The sequence below is a fragment of the Acanthisitta chloris genome, unplaced genomic scaffold (genome assembly GCF_000695815.1).
Source record: "Acanthisitta chloris isolate BGI_N310 unplaced genomic scaffold, ASM69581v1 scaffold6675, whole genome shotgun sequence".
In the NCBI taxonomy this organism is placed as follows: Eukaryota; Metazoa; Chordata; class Aves; order Passeriformes; family Acanthisittidae; genus Acanthisitta; species Acanthisitta chloris.
The window spans coordinates 7545-31994 of NW_008674226.1; the positions used below are offsets into that span (position 1 = coordinate 7545).

General features: G+C 40.8%; 1 protein-coding gene across 1 annotated transcript in view; it reads left to right on the forward strand.

The window, feature by feature from the left end:
- Window positions 1-278: 278 nt before the first annotated feature.
- The window catches only part of TAF3 (TAF3 RNA polymerase II, TATA box binding protein (TBP)-associated factor, 140kDa), a gene marked incomplete at its 3' end in the record, with an annotated part of 84661 nt that continues 60489 nt past the window's right edge, over window positions 279-24450 (forward strand). Inside the window, exon 1 of the mRNA XM_009075251.1 lies at window positions 279-515. Coding sequence (XP_009073499.1) covers window positions 323-515 — 193 coding nt within the window. The remainder of the gene's footprint in view (window positions 516-24450) is intronic.

Sequence of the window (24450 nt, forward strand, 5' to 3'; positions counted from 1 at the left end):
TAATGACTGTGTGATGTTAAGGTGCCTGTTGCTGCTCCCTCAGATTTGCTCCCTGAGGTGCAGTTCTTTAATGGTGTGATTTGAAACAAAGTGATACAGGTCCAAACAAAACCCTTTTGAAAACAGACCTGGTGGAACTGTGGGGCAGTAAATCCAGCTCTCCCTGGTGCTGAGCTGTGGGACTGGGATCACTGAGCACAGGTCTGCAGGGCAGTTTGTTTTAATCCAGAGTTTGGCAGAAATATTGTTGTTCTGTTGTGTTTTTGTTGCAGATGGCCGCACGGATCCGATTTTGGATGACGTGGGTGATGCCTTCAAACTTATGGGGGTGAACCTGCACGAGCTGGAAGATTACATACACAACATCGAACCTGTCACTTTTGCACATCAAATCCCTTCGTTTCCTGTCAGCAAGAACAATGTCCTGCAGTTTCCCCAGCCGGGAAGTAAGGATGCAGAGGAGAGGAAGGAGTACATCCCTGATTATTTGCCACCTATTGTCTCCTCTCAAGAAGGTGCGAAATTAATCCTTTGCTTTCGGTTTTGGTCCCTGTGTGTTTGAATATCCTCCTGGAGGAGGTGGAGCTGTGCTGCTCCGTGGCAGTGGCTTGGAGAGGACCCACAGGGGCTAAACGGGTAGCAGTGCTGTGGCAAGTTTGTTTTCCTCTCTTTTACTTTCCTTCAGGGTTAACTCGTGTCAAAATACAGTGTTAATACATGTTACCTTTTCTGTGTTAGTCTCCCTCTTGCAGGTACTTCTGTGATTTGGTAGAGGTAGAAGGAAGGCTGGTGAGACTGGCACAGCATTCCCAGCTCCTGACAGCTGTTTCTTCTTCCTTGGGGCAAATTTAGCACAAAATGATAACCAAACATTTTCGAATTAAAACGAATTCAGGTAGAAAATAAGGAAGTAAGAATTGTTTAGGAGCACTGTGCTTGCTTTTAATTCTCTTTGCTAACATTGATATGGGTTTCGTCATCACTGTTCCAGCTGTTCCTTCCCTTTCTTGTCCCACAGGGGCAGGGCTTGAGGAGACAGTGAAACCACCTATATAACTATTCTCATTTAGCCTGAGAATTTTAACTGTAGCAGTGGAAAAAGCAAAATTGTTTTCTCTATTTTTCAGTTACATGAGAGTTGATTGCTTATAAGATAGACCTTTCAGAAATGTGACCTAGTCTGACTTTCCTTTTGAATACTGAACAGCACCCAACTATACTTTGGGGGGAAATAAATTCATGTAAGCTTGTTGATTAGGTATAAAAATCCCAGACAGAAACTTTATTTTCCAAAAGAGTGTAATGAAGAGGTGCAATCCAAACAAGATGCTTATTTAACTGATAATTTCACGGGGACAGAAAGGATTTCATGCTCTATTCTACTTATTGTTCTTTTACAAGAACTAAGGTCTCAAAGTCTGTACATTGAAATAGGTGTAAAAACTCTGCCCAGTGTTAAGGTGAGCATAAGTAACATCACCTTCCTGGCTGAAGGAAATCCATTGCTGTACTGCTGCAAGTGTCTCATTCCATTGGTTGAGAAGCTGTAGGAAGTGTCTGTTCAGGCTTTCATACATCATGTTCAGCCAGCTGGATGCAGTTGCTGTGTGCTCCAGTTAGACTAAGTGAAATTGTAGTCAGGAACAGCTGTCTGAGGTGTAAAGTGCTGTCAGGTACAGTGGGTTTAGTGTTCAGAACAAATATGCTCATTCCAGTAACAAGCTGAGGAATTAGTCATGCTGGTGAGTATTTCTGAAGCTCTGTAGACCTTATTTTTCTGTTTCCTTTAATTGCATTAGATAGATCAATAGCATTTCAGTGTCTCTTGCCTTAATCCAGCCCAGGAAGTGAAACTGCTGTTCAAACCAGAAACATTTTCTCAAACTGGTAAGGAGGTCCTAAAATCTCACCCTTGTGAAGTTTGTTAAAGGGGTTGTTTCTAAAATCTGTCAATGAACTCTCTTAAATCAGAAACAAAATGTAAATATCTATGTAGACAGTATTTATAGCAGTACAGGAGAAGAAAACATTGAGAAGTGAGTAGGGATTTTACCTCCCCTGTTCTGGGTACTGTCTTTAGCCTGATTTGTCAGGAGGTAAACAAACACCATTCTGTCAGGGAAATTCAGCATCTTCCAAGGGTAACAAAGTGCCCAACAGTGTTGCATTTTTCTCTTGTTTTTTAAACTTGGAAAATCATACCTTAAAATATGCAAGAAAAGTCACATCCAGCAGGTTCAAAGCAGCTGTCGACGAATATCTGCACACGGGGAGGGAGAGATGAATGTTCCAGGCTCAGCCTAGTGATACACTGAGACACAAAAAGAGAGGCTAAAAATTGAAATGGGGACAGTTGTGCTTTTTTTTTTATATGTAACTTTTTATACTCTTTCTCTTGGCAAGTTAGATCCAGGAGTTAGATTTTAGCAGTCCTTATAAATAATGTATGAATCCTTTTAACACCTGAAGCAAGCAGATATTATTTCCAAAGTTGGATGAGAACCAGGAAAACTTCTGATGCCTAAGGCTAGTGTATCAGAAGGCCCACAGACACAGCTTCAAAAAATGAACACAATATTTTTTTAAGTGGAAATTTAAAGCAAGCCTTAAATGCAGCAGCTGAATGCAGATTTGTTAGAGTTGATTTAAAACACTAAGATTTGAGGACAGTTTAATTTTCAATTCAGTGTTTTCTGCAGATGCTGTTTGAAATTTTGTGCCCTGCAGTTTGGTTTTGGAAGGGATGAGGTGAATCCAGAGTTGTTGTATATGTTTTGTTCTATTTTATTCCAAGTAAAATCTGGAAGAAAAACTTATTGTGCAGATGAAGGGAATGCCTTGAGGAACACTGAAGAATTGCAGCAGCTGTTTGAATATTTTGCAGGTCTTTATATAGAGTAGAAACCCCACCATGTTCCTGCTCAGATTGGGCAGTCCTTGAGTTGCTTTGAGCAGGTAATGATCAGTGATGAAGGAGGTCTTTGTGCACGTTAGGGTGTGTAATGCAAATCCTTCAGTCACATAAAGGAATCGTCAGGAAGACTCATTAAGTTCCATTTTACATTGAAACCTTGAGCTCAGCTCATATTATGGACAGTTATTTACTGATAGGATTCAGAAATTAATAGTGCTGATATATTTTAGCAGTAATGTAGCCATGGTTTCTAGTAAGAAAAAGCTCTTGTTTAAAATTGTTGATTTAAACCCCAAAACCACAGCAGTGTTCAGTATGCATCGTGACCAGTAGGTGTTGCTACCCTCCTTCCCAAAAGGCGTCGAGTTCTGCACATGTAACAACTGCTTTCCACTTACTCTAGGGCTGATGCTGGTTCAGAGCGTGCAGAGTCTGCCCAGCAGCTCAGTTACCATTGCCAAAGAATCCGTAAGAGCAAAAAGTCCTGTCTACGATGAGAGGAACCATTTCCATCACGTGTACTCAGTAGTAAGAAATGCTAACAACTCTGAGTGATTCCTCTCTGGGCCCCTCAGTTCAGGAGGGACATTGAGGTGCTGGAGCAGGTCCAGAGAAGAGCAACGAGTCTGGTGAAGGGACTGGAGCACAAGTGCCATGAGGAGAGGCTGAGGGAGCTGGGGGTGTTCAGCCTGGAGAAGAGGAGGCTCAGGGGAGACCTTCTCACCCTCTGCAACTCCCTGACAGGAGGTTGGAGTCAGGTGGGGGTTGGTCTCTTCTCCCAGGCAACCAGCAGCAGGACAAGAGGGCACAGACTCAAGCTCTGCCAGGGAAGGGTTAGGTTGGATATTAGGAAGAGATTTTTTATGGAGATAGTGCTCAGGCTTTGGAATGTGCTGCCCAGGGAGGTGGTGGATTCACCATCCCTGGAGGTTTTCAAGGTGAGACTGGATATGGCACTTAGTGCCATGGTCTAGTGACCATGGTAGGGTTGGACCTGATGATCTTGGAGGTCTTTTCCAACCTGGTTAATTCTATGATTCTAAAGTTCTGGGGAAAAAGGAGGAAGCAAATAGGTTTTTAAGATCTATAATTTGTGGTGGTCAGAACTTCAGTTCAGTGACACAAGTTTTGTTCCAAGAAAGCAGCAAAATGTTTTCTTGCCTTAAGTGTGGAGTACAAGCACTAACCAACTGCTTGTGCAGTGAGGATCTGCATATATAATTATATATATTATAAAACAATCTGACTCAGTATTGCCATGGCAAATGTTGGGTTTTTAGCAGGGTTTTTACAAAGGACACTGAAGGGATAATTTTATGCCAATGTATCATGATGTTCTCTGTCTGCCTATTTTTAATTAGTCTTCTTTTTGTGTTTTGAGTTAGTTTAGCACTGTTGTCACTAAAATGTCATGGTGAACTTGTAAGACAGATTAAAAAAGGAGAAAAAAATAAATTAGTTGCAAAACATGATGGTCATGCTTTATTTCTTGTGCTTTAATGCAAGAGAACATACATTTTGCAATAATAAACAACTTCATAGAATTTGTTGATTGCATTTGAAGCAAAACAGTATGTGCTGAAACTAGGCCAGCTGAGAATGCCCAGACACTTTGCCACAACTAATAACAGTCACTGTTATATTTTCTGATAATGCTGAGAGGCCTCAGTCCTGATGCTTTAAGAACATGTCTCATTCTCTGTGATTAAAACAGAGAAAAGTGAGGTATTTGGAAGTTTTCAAGAGCCATCTGGACACAATCCTGAGCCATGTGCTCTGGGCTCGCCCTGCTTGAGCAGAGAGCTTGGACTACATAACCCACTGTGGTCCCTTCCAACCTAACTGATTCTGTGAGGTGTGAATCCTATGTGTCCCATAGTATCCTTATTTTTAACCTTCCTGCAATTAATTTCTACCTGCCTCAAATAATTATTTGTTTGTTTTTAAATAACCCCTTTCTTTCTTTTCCTGCTTTCTTTTCCTGACTCCCTGAAGTCACAGGTAGTCCCTCCCTGCCTTCTCTGACTGGAAGACTGAAGAAAATATGTTGAATTTGTGCATGCAATACTGTTCTTAGTCTGTGATATTTGCATTAGCCACTGATTCCTCTCTGACACTGTAATTGTGCCAGGGCATGTCAGCAGGATCTGAGGGAGAAGACTTGAGAGTCTCTTCCCACTAGTTTAGACATTTTATTAGGAGAGGTGTAGCTTTTAGGGAGTCAAACTTCCTCCTCAGTGCTAACTTCATTTTTTTCCTGACTTCTGCTTCTTTCCTCCTTCCTAGAGGTTCTGTTTCTTTCCCTTAAAGATGGTCTGGAAACAAATGTCATTTTTACTGGGCATTAAGTTTTGTGGTCTTTCATTCCTGATGATGCTCATGCAGTGGTGTTTTTGATCGTTGAATCAGGACTAGTTCTTGGCAGAGTTTACAAATTCAGATTTATCTGTGGCCTTTTCTGTCAGAGCATTTTATTTCCCTGTCAGATCAAAGCATAAAATTGTTGATCTTCTTACAGTCCTGCCTTTTCCCCTCTCTGCTGTCAGTGTGATATTAGGACCTGTTACCTACCAAAACCTGATGCTTCAGCCACCTGGGAGTGTGGCGACTCAGCTGTCAAATTATACATCATCTCAGCTCATCCCTAGTTTTTTCAGACAGTGGTAGCTGCTGAAAATCTCATTAGAATTGGGGGTGGTGGTGGAGCAAGGTGCTAATTAAAAGAGCATCATTTTTGCATCTGGGTTCTGCCTGTGCTAGAATTGTAATTGTATCAAGCATTAAGCACCAGGGTGACATAAAGCATTAGTGTCCAGCTCCAGTGGGGGATAGATCAGCTTTTGAAATTGCTCCTGCCCCCTCAGTCTGGCAGTGCTTTCTTTGGCCATGGTCCAGAGCATAGCGAGTCCTGGATCTCAGACCAACCTCATTTCAATCCCTGGTTTCCTCAAGGGTTAAACAAAGCCAATCCCTCTTCCCGAATCAGTGTGTGATGGGCTTTAAAAGGGATCCTGGGATATCTTCTTTGCCATTTTGGTAACACAGGTCTCGCTGTTGTCATTTTTAAACCTTTCCTCCTTTCCCCAGATCTAGTTTAACTCCCTAGTCTAACTTTTCTTCACTCTACCATCTGCACTGCTGATGTAAAAGCTGCCATGATCTTTTCAACAGAGCTTTTCCAGTGTGCTTGGTTAGGAAACCACCACCCATCAACAACCAGGTACTGTGCAGTCACTGAGTTTGAAGAGTTAAAGCCCTGCCAGGCTGTGAAGCCTTTGCTCACCGTGCCTGGTTGCTGATATTCACAGGCATCCTTTGGCTGGCTGTGCAGTGTGCTGAGAGTTAGACTGATTGCTTTTGTGAGAGCAAGTCTTCACGTCTGCAACAGCCCAGCAAGGAAGAAGCAACAGGAGAAACAGACAAAATGAGAAAAGCAGCCAAGCTTGAGATGCAGCCAGAAGAAAGGCATTGGGCAAGAGCCAATAGGAGAGGCAGGTTTCAAAGGAAAAAGGAAAATACGAGACAGGAACCAAAAAAAAAAAAAAAGTGAACAGAAAATGTGCCTGGTTTAAATCTTGCCATTAGACAGAAAAATAACTTTTCTTGAAGGCATGCTGATAAAGCTGTAATTGGGAAGACAACTGTATCTTTACCTTTGCTTAAGAAGTTGTATCATAATCGAAAGCATAATTCCCAGTGAAATCCTGCAAGAAAGGATTTAATGAGGAAGGGTTTTTTTTTAAAAAAGAAAAAAAGAAAGCTTAAAATGTGAAGTAAAATAGACTTTCACTGAAGAGCTTCATTTTAATTTGCAGCACTCGGGGAAGAAAAAAAATCAATGTAATAAGTGCCATAGTAAAACTTTATCCATGGCAGAAACCAAGTCACAGAGCTGTGATCCACAGACAGAGGCATATGCTATTTTATCTTCTCTAGGAGACCAGTACCTAACTTATCCTAATAATTCATGTCTTTGGAGAAAAAACCCCACAAAACTCTTTCTATTTCGTAAGAAACATAATGGCAGCTGGGAATGGGGAACGGAGGAAATGGATTAAGGGTGTTTGTTTTGATTTTGAGGAGAGAGTTTGTGATGGATTTTCCTGGGCTTGTTTGTTGGGGTCTTTCTAAGGGTTGTATCGTTCAAAACAAACAAACCAGCTGCAGCCTGGCTGTACCTGAAGAAGCAAATCAGAAATTAATATTTTATAAAGATGCTGCCTTCGTTTTTTAACAAGTAATAACCAGGAGTTAGTAAAACTAGCTCTAAAAATTCAGCACTGTGGAAATGTGTTGCTTTAGCTTCTTTAGCTCTCTAGTTTTATTTGCTGCATATAGCAACTGAAATGAAGCTAACGTGACTTCAAGGGGGATTCATCCTTTTCAAACCTTCTCACAAAGATTTTTCTGGTTTTTCAGACCTGTTTAGATAACTTACAAGTTGTTAGTGATTCTTAAGGATTCAGAAATGAAAACTGCACAAGGCAGAAGTTGGCTGATAAAAGCCAGCCCTCTGCAGTGAATTATTTACATGGAATGGGAATGAAAGTCATGGAGCCTTTCACTGCATTGTGATGTGCAAATTGCAATTTTGGTTCGAATAAAACTGGAGGAGAAAATGGGACTTTGTGATAAAAGGATTCTATTGTCTTGTGTCTTTCAAACAGAAATGCTGTCATGATTTTAATTTCCTACTGATCCTTTTTCAGCAAAACTTTTGTCACTTGTCTTGACTCGTCACGTCAGATCAGTTTTTTCCCTTTTCTGACAATGTGTGACTTTGTTTAGTGCCTGTGTTGCTTCCTGCACTGTCTACTGCTACTGTGCTCAGGATTTGATTTCAGCTGGATCATCAGACACCTTTGTGCCTTTGAAAGCAGAAGTTTCAAATTAGGTTATCGTCTGATAGCTGAGTGTTACTGTTCTCAGGCGTTTCAGACGTTCCCTGACTGCCCAGAGTATTTTGGGGGACCCTAGGGGAGGGAGTGGGAAGTGGAAAGTCTGACCACCTCTTAAAGCAGGATAAAAGAAGCAGAACTGCCTGTTTTAAGGGCTGACCTTGTAACTCTATTATTTCTCAGCGTTTTAGCTTCATGCAGGAGCCTTTCCTATTTTTCTTTAATCAAATGCTTTTATTTCTTTCTCTGACTTCTGCCACCGAGAATGCTTTGGCTTAATGAAAATGTCAGTGACTACTAACAATTCCTGGCACTTAACAAGCAAATAAAACAATTTTAGCTACTGGGAGCGAAGCCACAAATTGATTGTTACCCCCTGCACAGGAATTTGTGCCAAGTTTTCAGAGAAATGGCTCATAACCCGAGTGAGCCTGAACTTTGTACTGTATTAGAGGGAATCGTTTGGGAGGGACATGGAAGTAAAACTAGGCAAAGATCATGAGTGGATTATGGGACCCCTATCTCTCCTGCATTAATCAGGTGAATGACTCATTAGAGGCAGACAAGTATGTGGTAGAGTCTAGGTTGAGACCAAGGAGCTCTGCCTTCTAATTTTTAAAATTATGACTAAGAAAGCTCATTTGAATTATTTGTCTTTTGCCACATGTGGATAAGCACTATAACTTTACCATACAACTCTTAACTTCAGCGACTTCTTAGAGTGTTTAGGGTTGGAAGGGACCTTAGAGATCATCTTCTTCCAGTCTTCACCTTTGGTCCATGTTCTTGTTTTCTCCAACTCTCAACTAATGGGAACATTAGTGAGTGGGTAAGTCATTAGGAGGGGATAACTCTTTTTTGTGTGTAGGCAGTTCCACTTCATTCTGCAAGACTCTGAGAAATGCGGAGTTGGATGGCTAACAGGGAGAGTTCAAATGGGAAAGCATTTGGAGCCATGACCCTGGTTCCTGGAGCCAGACACTTGGATAATTAAAGTTCATCTTTAGCTGTGTTTTCTGGGAATCTTTCATTTTTGTAATTGCAGTCATTAGAAACATTAATGGTTTTCTGATGACAAGACAGTATTTTTATATATTTCTCTAGTTTGGATTCTGTTTCTCTGAACAGCTGTGTGTGGCATGGCTGGGTAAAATGTTGTTAGAAATGTGCATTGTTTGGGTTGGTTAAGCAAAGCCTCATGTAGCATACCTGTGTTTTTGAGGAGCAATGGCAAACTTGAGCAGGGCTGGATCTGGCTTGTACTTAGCCCAAGGCTGGAAAACAGTGGGTCTTCAGTAATGCACTAAGTCACAAACTTCTCTGGCTTGCTTTGAGATGAATGTTTCAGTCATGGTTGTAGGCACCAAGGCTGTGCTGCCAGAGGTGGTGTGTGGATGGAGAGAGAAACTGAAGTTCAGCTCTACGTGTGTGTGTTTGGAACAACCTAAATGGCCTTTCTTCTGGCCACTTTACAATCTGCAACATTCTACTGAATTGATTTTCACTGCTGAACTTGTTTGCCCTCTGCATTCACACCGTTGATGGCTGCTGCTCTCCCTTTCCAAGGAGGGCTCCCTGTTTCATGTGTATTCCTACAGTTGGGATGGAACATACTTTTCTTCAAACGTTATGAGCTCTTTTCCCTGAGGGGAGGAGGATGGTACTGATTCTGTGTGTATGAGAGGTACAGCTTAACAGATTGGCCAAATAATCCATCCTGCACTGGAGAGTGAATAATTTTAATACCCCTTATCTCGCATAGATTTTTGTGGAGATTCATCTGAGCAAATGAACTTTGCATTTCTAAATGTTCAGAGCAGCATGTTCATTCAGGTACAGCATAACTTGCATCTGAATATTCTCCCAGTTTCTCCAGGTTTCTGTGGGACTCTGGTACCAGGATTATTGAACCAAATACTTTGTGCTTGTGTTCCGACAACGCTAATTACGTCTGACAGTCACAACTGGGAATAGCATGGAGGAAATAATAGTTCTTGACCAATCACTAAAACACAGGAAGTCCTGGTGCCATAGGAAGGGAGAGAAACTCACTTTTCATTTCCTTTCGAGTCCAGTGTGTTCAGATTAACTTGAAAGAGAGCTGAGGTGCAGCTCTGAGGGTTTGGGCTTCAATTGTGTGCTGCCTTCGTGTGGAGCCCATCTCAGCAGGCAGTGAGGCACCAGCCACGGCTCAGCTGCTTGGGGATCCTGTTGCAAATTAAATATGGAACAAGGATGCGTTTGGCTTTACATGGGAAACTTTTAACACAGTCCTTCAAGAGGCTTTCCCTCTGCTCTGAGTGTTTGAAATCACAATACTGCTGAAGGTGATAGCTCATCTGTAAGAGACATAACTCGTTTCTTGTGCTGTTTTAAAGAGAATTGGTGGGATTTTACCATTATGTGCAGCAGTTTTAATTTTCTGTATTACATGCTCAGATCCGCAAAGTTTGCTTTGGGTTGTATTTTTTTAGAAGCTTTAGAATTGCAAGTGAAAATCTTCTTAGATTTGGTGAGATTTAGCCATCCATTTAACCTCCTGTAGCATCAGACCTTAAATATTTTTTCCAGAGTCTTTAAAAACATGATCTAAAATCACATTGGCTGTGAGGAGCTGAAAAAACAAGGTGTAATTTTATTGTCATGGTGTTACTCTATTGTTCAAACTGCAGCATGTGAAGGGTTTATCACAATAGTGCATATATTGACACGATTCAGTGGGGTTTAGGACTCTTGGGGAAAGTAAACTGTGTGTGAATTAAAAAGTGATAAATATCTCAATGCTGATGTCACAGCAACAATTTTCTCTTCGATGAGCTGATTTGCACAGAGCACAGTTTATGCATAGTGTCTGTTTAAAATTTAAGGGATTCAGGCTGAAACAATGAATTTCTTCAAAACCTCAGTGTGAATCTCACTTTTATAAATGCCGCATCTATTTAAGGAGTTTTTCCTTCACACAGATCCTCATTCTGACGTGAGCTCACTCAGCTGAGCTCCTTACAGGTATGTCTGAGGTGAACTGCCATCAAGTCTCCTAGACCCACTGGTGTAATGTCACCCAGGTGGGGTGCCAGGGTACAGCTGTGTTCTTACAAACCAGCCCTGCTGCCTGGCCAAAGGCAAAATGCTCCCACTGGTATGGGTAGTGAAGAATGTTAGATGAAATTTGAGGTTGAATTTTGCAGTCAGTGGTCCCTATGTCCTGTGTGTGGGACCATGTATGTCCTGTGCCCTGCCATGGCAGGCTATGATTTTCTTAGGGCACAGACTAAGCCAAGCAGGATTCCTACAGCATTCCAAACAGGAGGCATCCAAGGCAATCCAATAAAGCAGAAAACAGTGTTGATTAGTAGATGGCATTTTTTAAGAAGCTCGCTCTGCTGTTGAGCTTGGCATATTTTAAATGAGATGAAAAATTAAGTCCTTGCCACTTGTGGTGATTAAAGCCTCGGTGGCTCACTTTTCAAGAGCAGCATGTTAACCCTGCTGGCATGGTTCCAGTTGGGTTATAGAGTTCTGCCAACCTAAATGCCCTGAGCAGTTTCAAATTCATGGAGGAGAAGCCGCTCGGCGCTGCTCTGTGCTGTAAAACAGCTACCGTGTCCTCCCACCACCACTCCTGCACCTCAGCAGCAGTTCATAAAATCACAGAATCAACAGAGTTGGAAAAGACCTCCAAGATCATCAAGTCCAACCCTACCGTGGTCACTAGACCATGGCACTAAGTGGCACATACAGTCTCAGCTTGAAAATATCCAGGGATGGTGAATCCACCACCTCCCCAGGCAGCACATTCCAGGTCCCATTCACTGAAAGCACCCAGAAAGCATTTTTTTTTCTTTTTTAAGGGTAAATCCAGCAGTGCATGTGTGTGTTTCCTAGGTTAGTGTTAGACCTGTATGTGTGAATGATGATAAACAAGTGCAAGGTTGTTGTGCTCATTCAGGACAGGGAGTAGAGCCCATCCTGGTATCAGGTCTGTGCAGAGGAGAGAACCAGGTTTCATCCAAAGGTGCTGCCAGCATACTGAAGAAACTGGGACAAATAGAAATGTTGATTCCTTGAAATAAATAGTTTTCTTCCTTTCTCATGCATAACACAGAGAATAATTTCCCTGTGGTATTTTTAGCAGTTAATGTATAGAAAAGGTTGTGGACTTTTACAGTGATTAAATGCAAAGAGCCAAGTAGAAGGACAACTGGTTATAATCCACCGTGAAAGAAAGGTGTGGGATGTGGGAAGGTGATGCTGGCAGTGCCACCAGAAGAATGCATGTTGGGGTTAAATAACTTACAGCAGGATTTGTATAAAATGGAATCATTCTTATCAGCCCCTGGTGGAATGGCCAACGCTTGTGCTGCTCTCAGGCTCCAGCGTTACACATGTCCTTACTCTATGCAGTAGCTTTGGCCTTATCTAAATGGAAAACCCTTTCCAGCTTGAGAACAACTTTTTCATATCAAAAAGAGCACATTATACACAACACATGTACAAGACTCAAAGGAACATGTATGCTGCCCACAGTTTTTGGAGCTGGTGTGTGTGTGTGTGCTAATCTCCCGAGAGTTCATTGCTCTGAGCTTTTATCCAGAGCAAAGGGAGGCAGAGCCCAAGACTTCTGTGCTCTGCCACTCCATCAGAAAGAACCAGCTCCTTTTTCCTTAGTTCAAGGCGTTGCGCCCAGAAGTGTGTGTACATCCTTCCTATCAATGCAGTCACAGGACTCTGACTTGCTTTTTTAAGTGAAAATAAATGAAAACGTTTTCAGCCCCTATTGTTCAGTGGCTGAGGAGGTTTCTGCTACAGCCTCATTGTCTTAGATCTGTTTCTCTGTGCAGCACATCTTTGCATTAACCTGTTACTACATTTTAGTGTCGTTTAGAAGAGGTGAAATACGTTGGTAGTATCTCAAGGCAAAGAGTCTAGGTGCTGGTTTTATGAGGAAAAGCTGCAGTGTGGATTAAAACCCTCCTTGCTTCTGCTTGACATGAGCCGACTGCAGCTCGGGCTCCTTGGAGCTGCTGCAGCCTCTACACATCCAGTTTTGCAGTTTCTTTGCTGCCTTAATGGGTGTAAGTTTTGCTTTCCCAGATAATCTTTTCAGAAGGGCAGTGAGATGAGGGAACAAGTGAGCTCCAGAGTGAGAGATCCCTGCAGTAAGTCGTGTCCCCTTAGTATCACGTTAACGGAGAGAACACGCGAGCGATCGGGTAACACCTAAACACTATTCTCCAGAATCAGGTGACTTTGTTTCCTTCCCTGCATTTAGTGTCCCAGCAGCCCCCAAAGGTCGGGGTTGCTTTTTGAACAGCTGCATTAGTGCCTTTCTTTCTCTGAATAGGAGGTAATTTCTTTCTGTACCATTAAGCCAGCAGCTGTAACCTTTCCATTTTAATGAGCCCAAGCTTTGTTAAACCTGGAACCTCTCCTGGCCATAGGTAACATGGTACATGAACATATTTAAGGCAATTCAATTTCTGTAAGAAACAGTATGCAAGGAAAAAGTCTTGCTTCCTCATGCAAAGAACTGGATTCCTAATTACAGCAGAGCTGACAAAGAATGACATTTGGCAAAAATCCAGAGCAATACTCAGCCTCGTTGCCTCCTGCTGCAGAGTGAGGCACCTGAGCTGCTCTGTCATCACACCTGCTGATGTAATGTAAGGAAAATTAGAAATCTATGAGGAGATTTTTAAGATTTTTTTTCCCCTCCCACCTCTGTTTGAGAACATATTAATGCTACACTTCTCAAGGATTTACATTTCTTTAATGTTAGCTCTGTATATCGAGTTGTATCACACCTACCTTCACTGTGCTGATGCAGTATCAAGGCTAAAACTATTATTCTGCAAACCCAAGTCATTTCTCTCCAGCTTTTATTTGGCCTTTTTATGTGCATGTCTCATTTACGGCATTCACAGCAAAATATGTGTTCTTAAAATAACAACAGCATAATCTGGTTACATATGGCAAAGGAAATAATATGGAAAAAATTTCTAGGCTTTCCCTAATCCCAGTCCATATAGCACCTTGTATTGCTCTGTGTTATGTGGCTATAAAATACATTGCACTAGTGGAATTGTTTTTCCGTATATAATTAATACATTATTAGCAATTTTTTTCAAGTTTAGCATTACTAAAAGACTAGTTTACTGAATTTTAATTAAAACTAATTGAATGTCTTCATTTCTAAGTTTACTGGAAATTGCTTACTAGCTCTTCCTACCACCACTGTGTCTTTCCTCACTGGAAAACAAAGGAAAGGAACATGTATCCAGAGAGAGGGATTGCTTGTACACCCCACGCTGGCTCTCAGAATGGAAACTTCAGGAGGGAAGCCGAGAGGAGCCAGATGAGCACATGCAAGGAAAATTAAATGTTTCAGGATGATCTGAGCAGTGGAGATCAGATAACTACAGCCTTGGTGTATCTTCTTGGGAGGTTGTGTTAGTAGTAATCTCTACTGAAGAGCAAGAGCTTAATGTGTGATACACTTGGCACAGTTTGGAGCATGAGGTCCAGAGGTTTGCTCTTAACAATCCTTGGGAGACAAAAAAAGAGAGACACCAAAGTGGAGGCAGAAAGTGGATGTAGCAGGTGCTAAAATTTGGGGGAAAGGGAAAATTACTCAGACACTAATACACAGTGTTGAGTTGAGCCAGAGCTATCAGGGCACATCATGGTGCCAGCATTGTCATGACCATTCCTGTGCACTCTGGGAAGAGCACAGGACCACGGCCTGTCTCCAGTTGCACCCCATCAGTCTGAGGTGCTGAGGACAGGGTGATGCTGAGTGTCTGGAGATGATGACTTGGAGGGAGCCAAACTTGTTACAGTAGGTCATGTAATGATGTCTGCTTGGACTTCTTTATTCAGATGCTACATCCACAGCTTTTTGCTCAGTCTTCCTTGATGGATCTATCTAAGGAAGAGCAGGAATCCCTGCTGAGAAGCAGAATACATCAGTCCAGGTGGAGTGCCATGTTGAAGGGCTATACCAGGCTGCTAGCTGAGCAAGGGTTTGGGATACACGGACACCACCCTCAAGTTTAAACTGGTTTTCAAATGTCTTTTCTCCCTGCAAAAAAAGGGATTTGATCACTGTTCGGAGTCTGTTAATGAGCCAATTCTACAGAAATTAGATGTTCCACTGTTTATTCTCTTCATCAACCTTCCAAATATCCTAGAAAATGAGATATTTTCCTCTTCCCTCTTAAAATTCAATCAGATGAGCTCAGGTGTTTTCCAATAACACAGGTGTGGTGTTTCACCACAGTTATCTCCTTTGCTGCTTAATGTAAATTCAGTAATCATATTGGTTCAGACTCACACACCGACTGCATCGGTGTTTTGACAGTCATATTTTACAAATCAGTGCAGAAATGCGTAGGCTGCACATGATTTTCAGAGGAATTTCCAACTTGAAAGCACAATGAGCTTTATATTAGCTAGAAAATCCCGAGGTGTAAAAGCCCAAGAGGTCTATATCACTCTTCTCCCTTCAGATACCACACGTGCAAAAAATTTACAGCATCGTTCCAAGCCTCAAGTCGAGAGAAGTTATGACTTAAGGCTATTGGACATGTACTTTTCAGACAGCTGCAAGTTCTGCTATTTTTAAACACTTCTTCACATGCAACAAAAGCTCTAGTTACTGTGCACAATAATGTATTTGATAAACTTTGATTTAAAACAATTTTTTATGTTTTAGCTGCAATTTGCTAATAAAAAAAAAGGAATGTGGAAGGAAATGTTTTGTGAATTCCAAGAGCTGAAGTCTTACAGCAATTTGCTCACAGAAATTCAGCTCCTAAGTGGAATCCAGGCCAGAAGATGTATTTCTAATAGATACAGTTGTGCTTGAGGTTTTTTTCCCTGAGAATTATCAATGTCTGGGGCATGATTTAAAATGGAAGTAGCATCGTAGCCTTTACTGTCGTGTCACTATCAATTTGCTATAGTTAAACTGTTCAGGGAGATAAAATAGATTCAATGGAGCTATCAGATAGGATCTCAGGCTCTTTTTATTTAAATGTGCTTCACTTGGTGCAGAAGAGAGCACCTGTGTATGTGCCTCTGTTACTGAAAGGGACTAAAGGGGCCAAATCCTGTTGGTGCTAAATGAGCTTTGGTTTCTCTATTAACCAAGGATTTTTCAAACCTCTGTACTCTTTCCTCCCTCTCAAGTTCTGCACATGTTTTACTTTGCCAAACTGGCATGTTTAGGAATTAATTTTTCTTCTCCCTTAAAGCTCAGCCTTTCCAGCAGTCTGAAATTTTTAATTTTCCTAAGCCCCTTCAAATCTGTGTGTACCATTTTCCCAGCTGGAAGTGGAATCTGATTTTGACAAACAGTTTTATGCTGTTTCCATGCTGTGTTGTGAGTCTTCTAATACTGAGACTGACCTAAATACTATGGTCAAATATGCTCTGCCTTTTCTGTGCCAGTGCCTCTTACTGGTAGTTCCCACTCTGAAATATTCCATGTTTTTCTTCCTATTTAACAAGGGTTTTTTTCTGCATGCCAGGATCAGCTAAGCTTGTTCTGAGCATCACAGTTTATTTCTGCATCTGTTTCTCTGAGCTGTCGTTCTCCGTGGAAGTTTGTGCCACACTGCCAGTGTTACACTTTCTGGGATCACCCTTGTTTTTGGAATATGCAACAATAAGAGCATGACTAAATGATATTCTTTCAGTTCCTTCCTCTCTCCACTTGTTCATTACCACTTGTCTGCATTCTTTCAGCATGTTTCATTTTTTGTCCAAGACTTTTCAAGTAAGATTTTGTGATACTGTCAGATGTCGAACTTTAAAGCTTCTATTATAATTTCCAGTTATCTATTATTTTTGTAGTTCTTTCAGAAGAATCTGAAAATTGATCAAGTTATCATTTTTTTTCTGTCTAATCTTGTAGTGGTTTTTTTTTCTTTATATGTCCTAATTCTGTTATGGGTGGAAGTGGTAGTTGTTAGGTCCTTCTTTTGAAGTGTGTCTATATTCTGGACTTACTGATAATATTAATTAGATATGTGTAATAACAAGCAGCTTTAGTAATTAATGAACTTCTGATAGAGACAGCACAATAGTTTGAGACATGAATTGTCTCAAGCAGCAAGACAAAATGATCCAGATGCTCTTTGTTTCCGTATCAAAGCAATGTTTCCTGCTCTGTACATGTTTCTTGGGTTTGGGATATACACTGTGTGGTACTGAGTGGCTGTTCATAACTCTGGAATTTAGTAGTGATGGTTAAAATGTGAGGTTACTCAGAAGGCAAAAAAGGCAAAACAAAAATACAACATGTTGATTTTATGTCACTGAAAAAGCTTTTCTTCTCTCCAAGTTTCATTACAGCAATGTGAAGATATTATTCAGTGTGCTGAAGGAGACAGAAACTGTACACAAAGTTCCAAAAGTCAGCAGAAAGTGCAGAGAAAGTGTTTGCAGTTTGGATTTCCATCCCTGTTCTCCATCCTGGAGGTTTGCCCTGGATTCATACTTGGGACCAGCTGCACGTGGTAGATGCCCCAGGGATGTGGCTGGAAGCCGTGGCCACCCTGACAGGGAAATAATTTTCTTTTGAGTTCTTGCTAAAGAATAAAAACCAAGTTATTTTCAGTCTTTTCTCCCTGGGATTTCATTTAATTCCCTATTTCTGTTCATCTGCAAAGGCAAAAGGGTTTTTCTTGCCGAGCTGGGAGGTGCAGGAGTCCTTGTTCATTTTTTTTGGCTGGTGTTATATCCAAACTCAGTGGCTGCTGTGGCCCAGATTTCTTAGAGGTTTGAATGTTTATGTCTCCTCAACATGAAAAAGTTTTGACATGTACCTCAACACTGTTGCATCAATGCTAACTACATTTTTTAAATCATATAACAGATTTGCTATTATACCTAATTATTTTCCCCTGTGAAATGTTCTCATCTTGGCTTACATACCCCTTGCCCTAATTTTCAGTAGGACTCTCATCAGTTTCTATGGAGATATTGAAGGTTCAAGGAAGAGAACTACCGAGGAAGAATGCTGAAAATGCTTAAAGGTCATTTTTACTGAAAGTAAAAAGTTAAAGCAGCAGATTGGGGTTTTTTTGAAATTAACAACTACCTTAATTTTGATAAACAAACCTTTGTGCAGTTGGGTAAAAGGGAAAAAAAATGCAATAACTTTGCCAGTGGAACAGTCTAGTTATCACCTTGATCAGATCCTAGATGAGCTTTCTGAACTTGGATAGTAAAAGTGCAAAAAACTGGATGTGGCCATCGAAGGTGGATTTCACCACCAGTGCTCATGATCTTCCTGAGCATCTTTTGCAGTTCTCACTGCTTTTACAGCACTGAGAGTAGTTTGCTTTAATGAGCAAACTGTGTTGTTAACAGTGTTTGTTACTGTTGTGTGTAAATCTAAAAGAGCAGATAAAATATTAAGCTACCTAAAGGATGTTCCTTGTAAGCTCTTATAAAAGCTCCCACAGTCACATTTGGTTTCTCCTCTTCAAGTTACTTCTTTATATTTGTGATGATTCTTCTGGGGGTTTTTCTGCTTTCAGACAATTTTTACTGAATCTTTTAGAAATCTTTCACAGGAGAATGATGCAGTTTGGATTTGTTTGACAGCCATCACTGCTTGGCAAGAGTCTCCTACCCATATATGCAAATTATTTCTACTCTGAAATGAGAATTTTTGCAGTTGTATTGTTTTCTGAGCTTGGCTAACAATTTAATTTCAAAATAATATGTTGCTCTTGTTCCTTTTCATTCAGGTGTCCTGGCTTAGGTTGAGTTTTTTTGCAGGGAGGACAGGTGAGATTTCAGGGCAATTCAATAATTTTTAAATCACCCAATTTATAGCATCTTTCTGGGCTAAAATTATATGCATAGAGAAAACTTTGTTTCCTTTTACTGACGAAAGTGAAAACTCCATTAACTTACAGGAGTGATCTGCGGGTAAAAACTTCTCCATGTAATACTTAGTGAAATGTTATTTTGGAAGATGTTTCCTGAATTTCTTTACTGAATTTTACTAAAAAAATGTGTCTGTAAGGTCAAATCTGATATTCTGTCACTGATTTTCATGTTGTAGAAAAAAAAATGTAAAGCAATAGTTTGAGTCAATGCATGAATCTGTGGTACAACCAGAAATTTACTCTTAAAAAGAAACCTGCTTTGCATATTTAGGCCTGAATTCACCATCATCATAAATACTAAGCACAACAGCTGCAACATACATCCCAGTTTTTGGCAACTGGATGTATATTGGGGCAGCTTAGCACAAAGAAATCATTCTTCCTCATTTTCAGTGAGCAGAGAGCTAAATATCCTGTCTAAATACTAAAAAAAAATCCACTTTAGGGACAAAAGGCAAGATTTTTTTTGGGGAAAGGGTGTTTTGTAAAGTGCCTGTTGTGTGCTGTGTGTAGATGTAGTGAGGTGTTCAAGGCATGCAGGGGAAGGTGGTTTGTACTCTCCAGTTTTAGCTTGCTCTGACATCTGCACATCCACTCTGATTTTCCCATAGCAATCCATGGACAGATTGCTTCTGTGTAAAATATGGTTTCAGTTTTTTCCCCCTGATTTTTTTTTAAAGGTAAATTTCTTGGGGGAAAAAGAAAACAATTCAAATGGGCTCCCTCGTTCAATAAACAGCTTGAATTTGCACAGAGAGCTTTGCAGTTTGTACAACAGCACTGATAGTTTGGGGGGTGCCAGGCACTCCTGCCTCGCTCTGCTTCCCCTTTCCTCCCCCCTGCTAGCTCCAGCCTTCCTTTGCTCCTGGGTGCAGTGCCTGGCAGCAGACTTTGGGGCAGGGAGAGAGCTGAGAGCCTCCTCCGAGGTGCATCTCAAAGATCAGGGGAAACTCTAAAAAGTTATCAATGCCTAAACCCCAGGTGGCAAATTAATTTGTGCAATGTGTGGCATCTGAATTGAGAATTCCTGTAAGTCTGGATTTTCAGATGAGTGAACCAACAGATCTGTAGTAAATTAAAGGTAGATGTGATCTTTGATTATTTGTTTGCTGTTTTAATTCCACCTTCTGTAAGAAAAGAAGGTGGACAGATCTTCCCACCTTTAGCTTCCACGTCGCTTAAAAAATCCTCAGTTTAGCACTTAGAGGAAGAAAATGCTTTTTGCTTGTATTGCTTGCTGGATCTCTCTAGGATTTTGCACACTGAACTGTCAAACCTCTCACGATTCTTTGTTATTGTGATTATTCAGATGACTGTGCTGTCAGCTCTGAAGTTTTGTGGACAAGGAGCTTAGCTTATGCCAGAGAACTTGTGTGGACTGCAGTGTGTTGGATTTTCCTAGAAATATCCAATTCAGAAGTCTCCCTTTGGGGAATGAAAAGGAATAACTTCATGCAGTTAATCACTCCTGGCACTACCTGTGCTGGAAGGTAATGGATTGAGATTTTAGTTTGTACCACTGTCCTGCAAAATTAACGTTCCTTTCAGAAAGCCAAAACCACCTACAAGCAGGCAAATAGCATGAAGGCTACAGATTTAAACAGGCAGCAAATGGATCTTTAGGATCCAACATCAGCAGTAAATTTTCCATCATTTGCATTGTATTTTGAGTTGTTAAATGTTTTTGTCTAGCTTGAATTTATGGTAATGTTACACATCCTTGATACTGCATTATTAATATGTGCTTTTTTATGGTTGGTATTGCACTGACGTGGCTTAAAGTAATTTTATCACCTTTGGTGTGTGTTAGTGTAAGTATATATACTTATATATAAGTGGTGGGGGAAGATAGATCTGAAAAAATGAGGCTCACAACACAGATGTGAAATCAAAGTGGTGTGTGAGGATGGGTGCTGAGCCCTCACAAAGACACTTTCGATCTCAGCCTGTCCTGTCCTACTGTGCTTAAGCAACTAATTCTTCAGCACAGTTAAACAAAAATTCCAGGTTTGCTGACATAAAACTGAGGCCAAGGAGAGGTAGAGCTGGATGGGGAAAGCCCAAGGTTTGTCACAGTGTGTAGTAAATAAAAAGGCTGTTGGGATTGCTGAGAGTTCATATCTATCTTTGAAATTAGCAGCACCTTTCGTACTCCCAAGCCTGATTTATGCTTAGTTTTAGCATCCTGGTTTGGAGCCGTCGTGCTCGATAAGGATTGTAGAAGACAGTGTCTGTATCAAAGGCTGAGTGAGCATCCTGTGCTCGTTCTCCAGCATTCTCTCATTTTTAACCACTGAAATTTAAGATTTCTTGAGACTCGGAGAGGGTTTTTTATTCCTGTTTTTAAAATGAAAGCAGGAATATCATCATTTCTCTCCAGTTTTAGAGGAGGTGTCGCTGGGATAGGAAGATGTGAGATTTAACTGTGTTTGCCCCTTGTTCCTCTGAGTACACAGAGACTGCAGTGGACAGGACTGAGTTTCAGCAAACTGCTGGTAGAAAGAAGGTAGAAATTCATGGCCATTTTAGCATCGTGTGCTTCCTGCAGCCATAAAACTTTCTAAATTCTGCGTCTCCGTTCTAGTCTGAAGTATCTTGGTGCTTGTGGTTGTAGTTTGTTTCAGGTGATAAACTCTTCGCCGTTAATCACTGGAGCTGTTGAATAACTTGTGAGTTTGGGGGAAAGGCAATGCTCAGGCTTTCAAAACTGTGGTTCATTTGTATTAGTGGAAATGCCTCAAACTTTGGTCAAAAGGAAAAAAAATTATGGAAGTGGAAGCAAATAGCTCTTTGCTCTTTTTATTCTCCCAGATTAAGGTAGGAAAGCCAAGGGGTGATTTAAGGGAAAACAACTGTGTTTTCTTAAGAAGAAAGGAACAGTGAGGGAGCTGTCGGGAATTTCTATGCTACACTTTTCTGCCGTGCTAGGATCCTTTGCCTCCCGTTTCTGTTTCCCCTTTCCCTTTTCCGCTTGGCCATCTGAAACTAGAATTTTGAAAAATATCACCCAGTCTCCCCTTGGATAGCATTTAGTTTGTTTATTGCCAGGAGCCAAGCAGCAGTATTTTGGGCTATAGTTGTCATCCAGAAAAAAAATTCATATTGAATAATGAAACAGATATTTTGTTATTTGTATTTGCTTTTGATTGTTTTGGAGCCTCTTTGCTTTCGAAGGTGTTTCTGGGATCATCCAGTTGTGTCTGTTGGGATGCAATAGCAAACTAAGTTATAGCATTGAAACAGCTTTAGTGTGGGATCCTGAACAGATTAATCTTTGGGAATATCCTCTCTGGATGGATCTCGTGAGTGAGACCGAAGCGATTCCGACTCCTACATTGCTGTGTGAGTGTCGCTGTCTGGAATATTAGTTGCAATCTCATTGTAAAACGCACACCGACCGCAGTGCTGCCCTGGGTATGTGACATATTCATCCTGCAGAAAGTTAGCTGCACTGAGTTTTGTGAGGGTGTCGAATTTGAGGCAGAAATCATCCCAAATTGGCGATTCCTGGTTGGAATTGGAGCTCCGATCCCGCAGTATCTCGGTGCCTCAGCAGAGGGCACTGTTGGAGCATTAAAGGCACTTGAAAGGTTCATCTCCAGCTTTTCTTGATTTTATTTTTTTGGGAAAGTGTTTAATGTTCTCCATGTAATTAAATTCAGTTCCCTGTATAATTAGCAATGGAGCCTTATTCTTTGTGCCACTGCTGTGGATAGTATTATTTTTGTCTCTATTTGCCTTCAGTCAATGCAAAATACTGTTGCCTATCAAAAGGTGGAAAGTTTATTGCTATCTCTCCAAGCAAAGCAATATTTAAAGGTGGAAATAGAAAACTGTGGGGTTAGTTTCGTTTAGTTACTCCAAGTAAATAGTAAATTCCTGCTCGTGGCTCAGGAAAGAGCAGAGTTAATGTGCCATAATCATTTTACCTTTGTATCTGAATATGTATTATAATATTTTTCAACTGTCACTACTTGCAGGTTGTTAAAAATACATATGCAAACACGTAATATTTAATTATGTGTGAAACCTATTGATTCTATTTGACAGATTTTTTTTTCTCCCCCTTTAATTTGTTTTCCTCTGTATCTCTGCAAGAACTTGTCCTGTGTTGGTGCTGTTTAGCATATTGAAATATTAATTAGAGTGATCAGGCATAGTTATTTTTCATTAATTGCAAATGCAAAGTAATTACTCTGACCTAGAAATACTTTCCTTGTCCAAATTCCTGTAAACATCCTAATTTTTTTATGATTTATGAAGACCAGCCACAAAACATTGTGTCAGAAAGGAATAATTTCCCGAGTTACTGCAGGACTTAACACTGACGTTACATTAGGATGTTCCTACTACTTGTAAAGGGAAGGTATTTGGAAGATGGAAGTCTATTAATATTCTGATGTGTTCGGCTCTGAAATTGGCAAATACATAGAGAATTAATTGTGAAAAACATGTTGTAGTTTTCTTTCAGTAAGGGTCTCATCTGTAATTAGTTGAGTTACAGGAACAACCTGGAGAAGTTCGCGTTAGATCGAGGGATACTCTCTGCCGCAGGATCCTCCTGCCTTCCTTTCAAAATCAACCACAAAAGACACCTCCTAAAATCTCTCTTGCTGTACAAAGACTGGGGAATCTTTTTTTTTCCTCTAGTTAAAAATGTTAATGAAGTTATCGGCAGCTGAACGCGGGCTGATCGCGAGGAGAGGAGCACCAAAGAGTTCCAAATGGGAGTGTTCAGTGCAAATCCCCACAGCTCTTCTCTTCCAGGGCTTCCACGGGAAATCTTGGGCTTGGAGCCTGCTCCTGCTCCTGCTCCTGCTCCTGCTCCTGCTGTGGCCTCGGTGCTCTGCTGGTGTTGCCGTGTCTGTGGGGAGAGCAGGTCTCCTGCTGCAAGGTTCATGTCTCAAGGCCAATGTAGCCACCGCTGGAAACAACATAAATAACAAAGGGGAAAGTTAAGTTGGTTGGCTTCCTTCTTAGCGCAGCACTTAGGCTTTTACTTTCAAAAAAACAAAAAAGAGGTGATTGCCTCCAAAGAAAAAAGCCTAGTCAGTAATAATGCCGTGCAGCGAGTTGTAACCGTCTGTGGTCTGTGTTTTCTGTGGGGACTAATATACTGCCCCAGAAGACTCTAATTAAATGTACATATTTGTCCTTTAGAGCTTTCTTTCATATCATTTCCTATTTATTAGTGTCTCCTTCCATCAGCTCAGTAGGGTAATATTCAAGCAAATTCCTGTTTTGTCTGAAACATTAATACTGATGTTCTGCTCCTGTATCATCTCTGTAGCTGTTATCTGTTGTATGTTTTCCCCACGAGAGGCTATCGCAGGTTTTTAGTCCAGACTGTTTGTATTCGACAAGGTCAAGATAAGTTTTATCTCTATAGATAAGTCAAGCGCATTAGGATCGATACAGTTACAGTAAAATACATTGGCAATATTTATTGCCAAGATCCTAATGAATTTTTAAAGCTTGGAAGACTCTGGCAGTGGAGTGTGGATGCCCTAAATGGTTGTTTCTAACAAGGCCTAAGCAATTATACAGTTAGGTACTTTTGGAAAATAAAAATTGTACAAGTTTATGGGGTTTTTTTTGACAGGGTGGAGCTTTATGCCTCTCCTCCCCCAAATCCTAACAGATTCTTAGCACAAAATCAAACTAAGTATTTACTTTCCATTCACTTGGGTGTCTGTATAGGGATTTATGAGGCTTATCCCCAAGTTACCTGCTA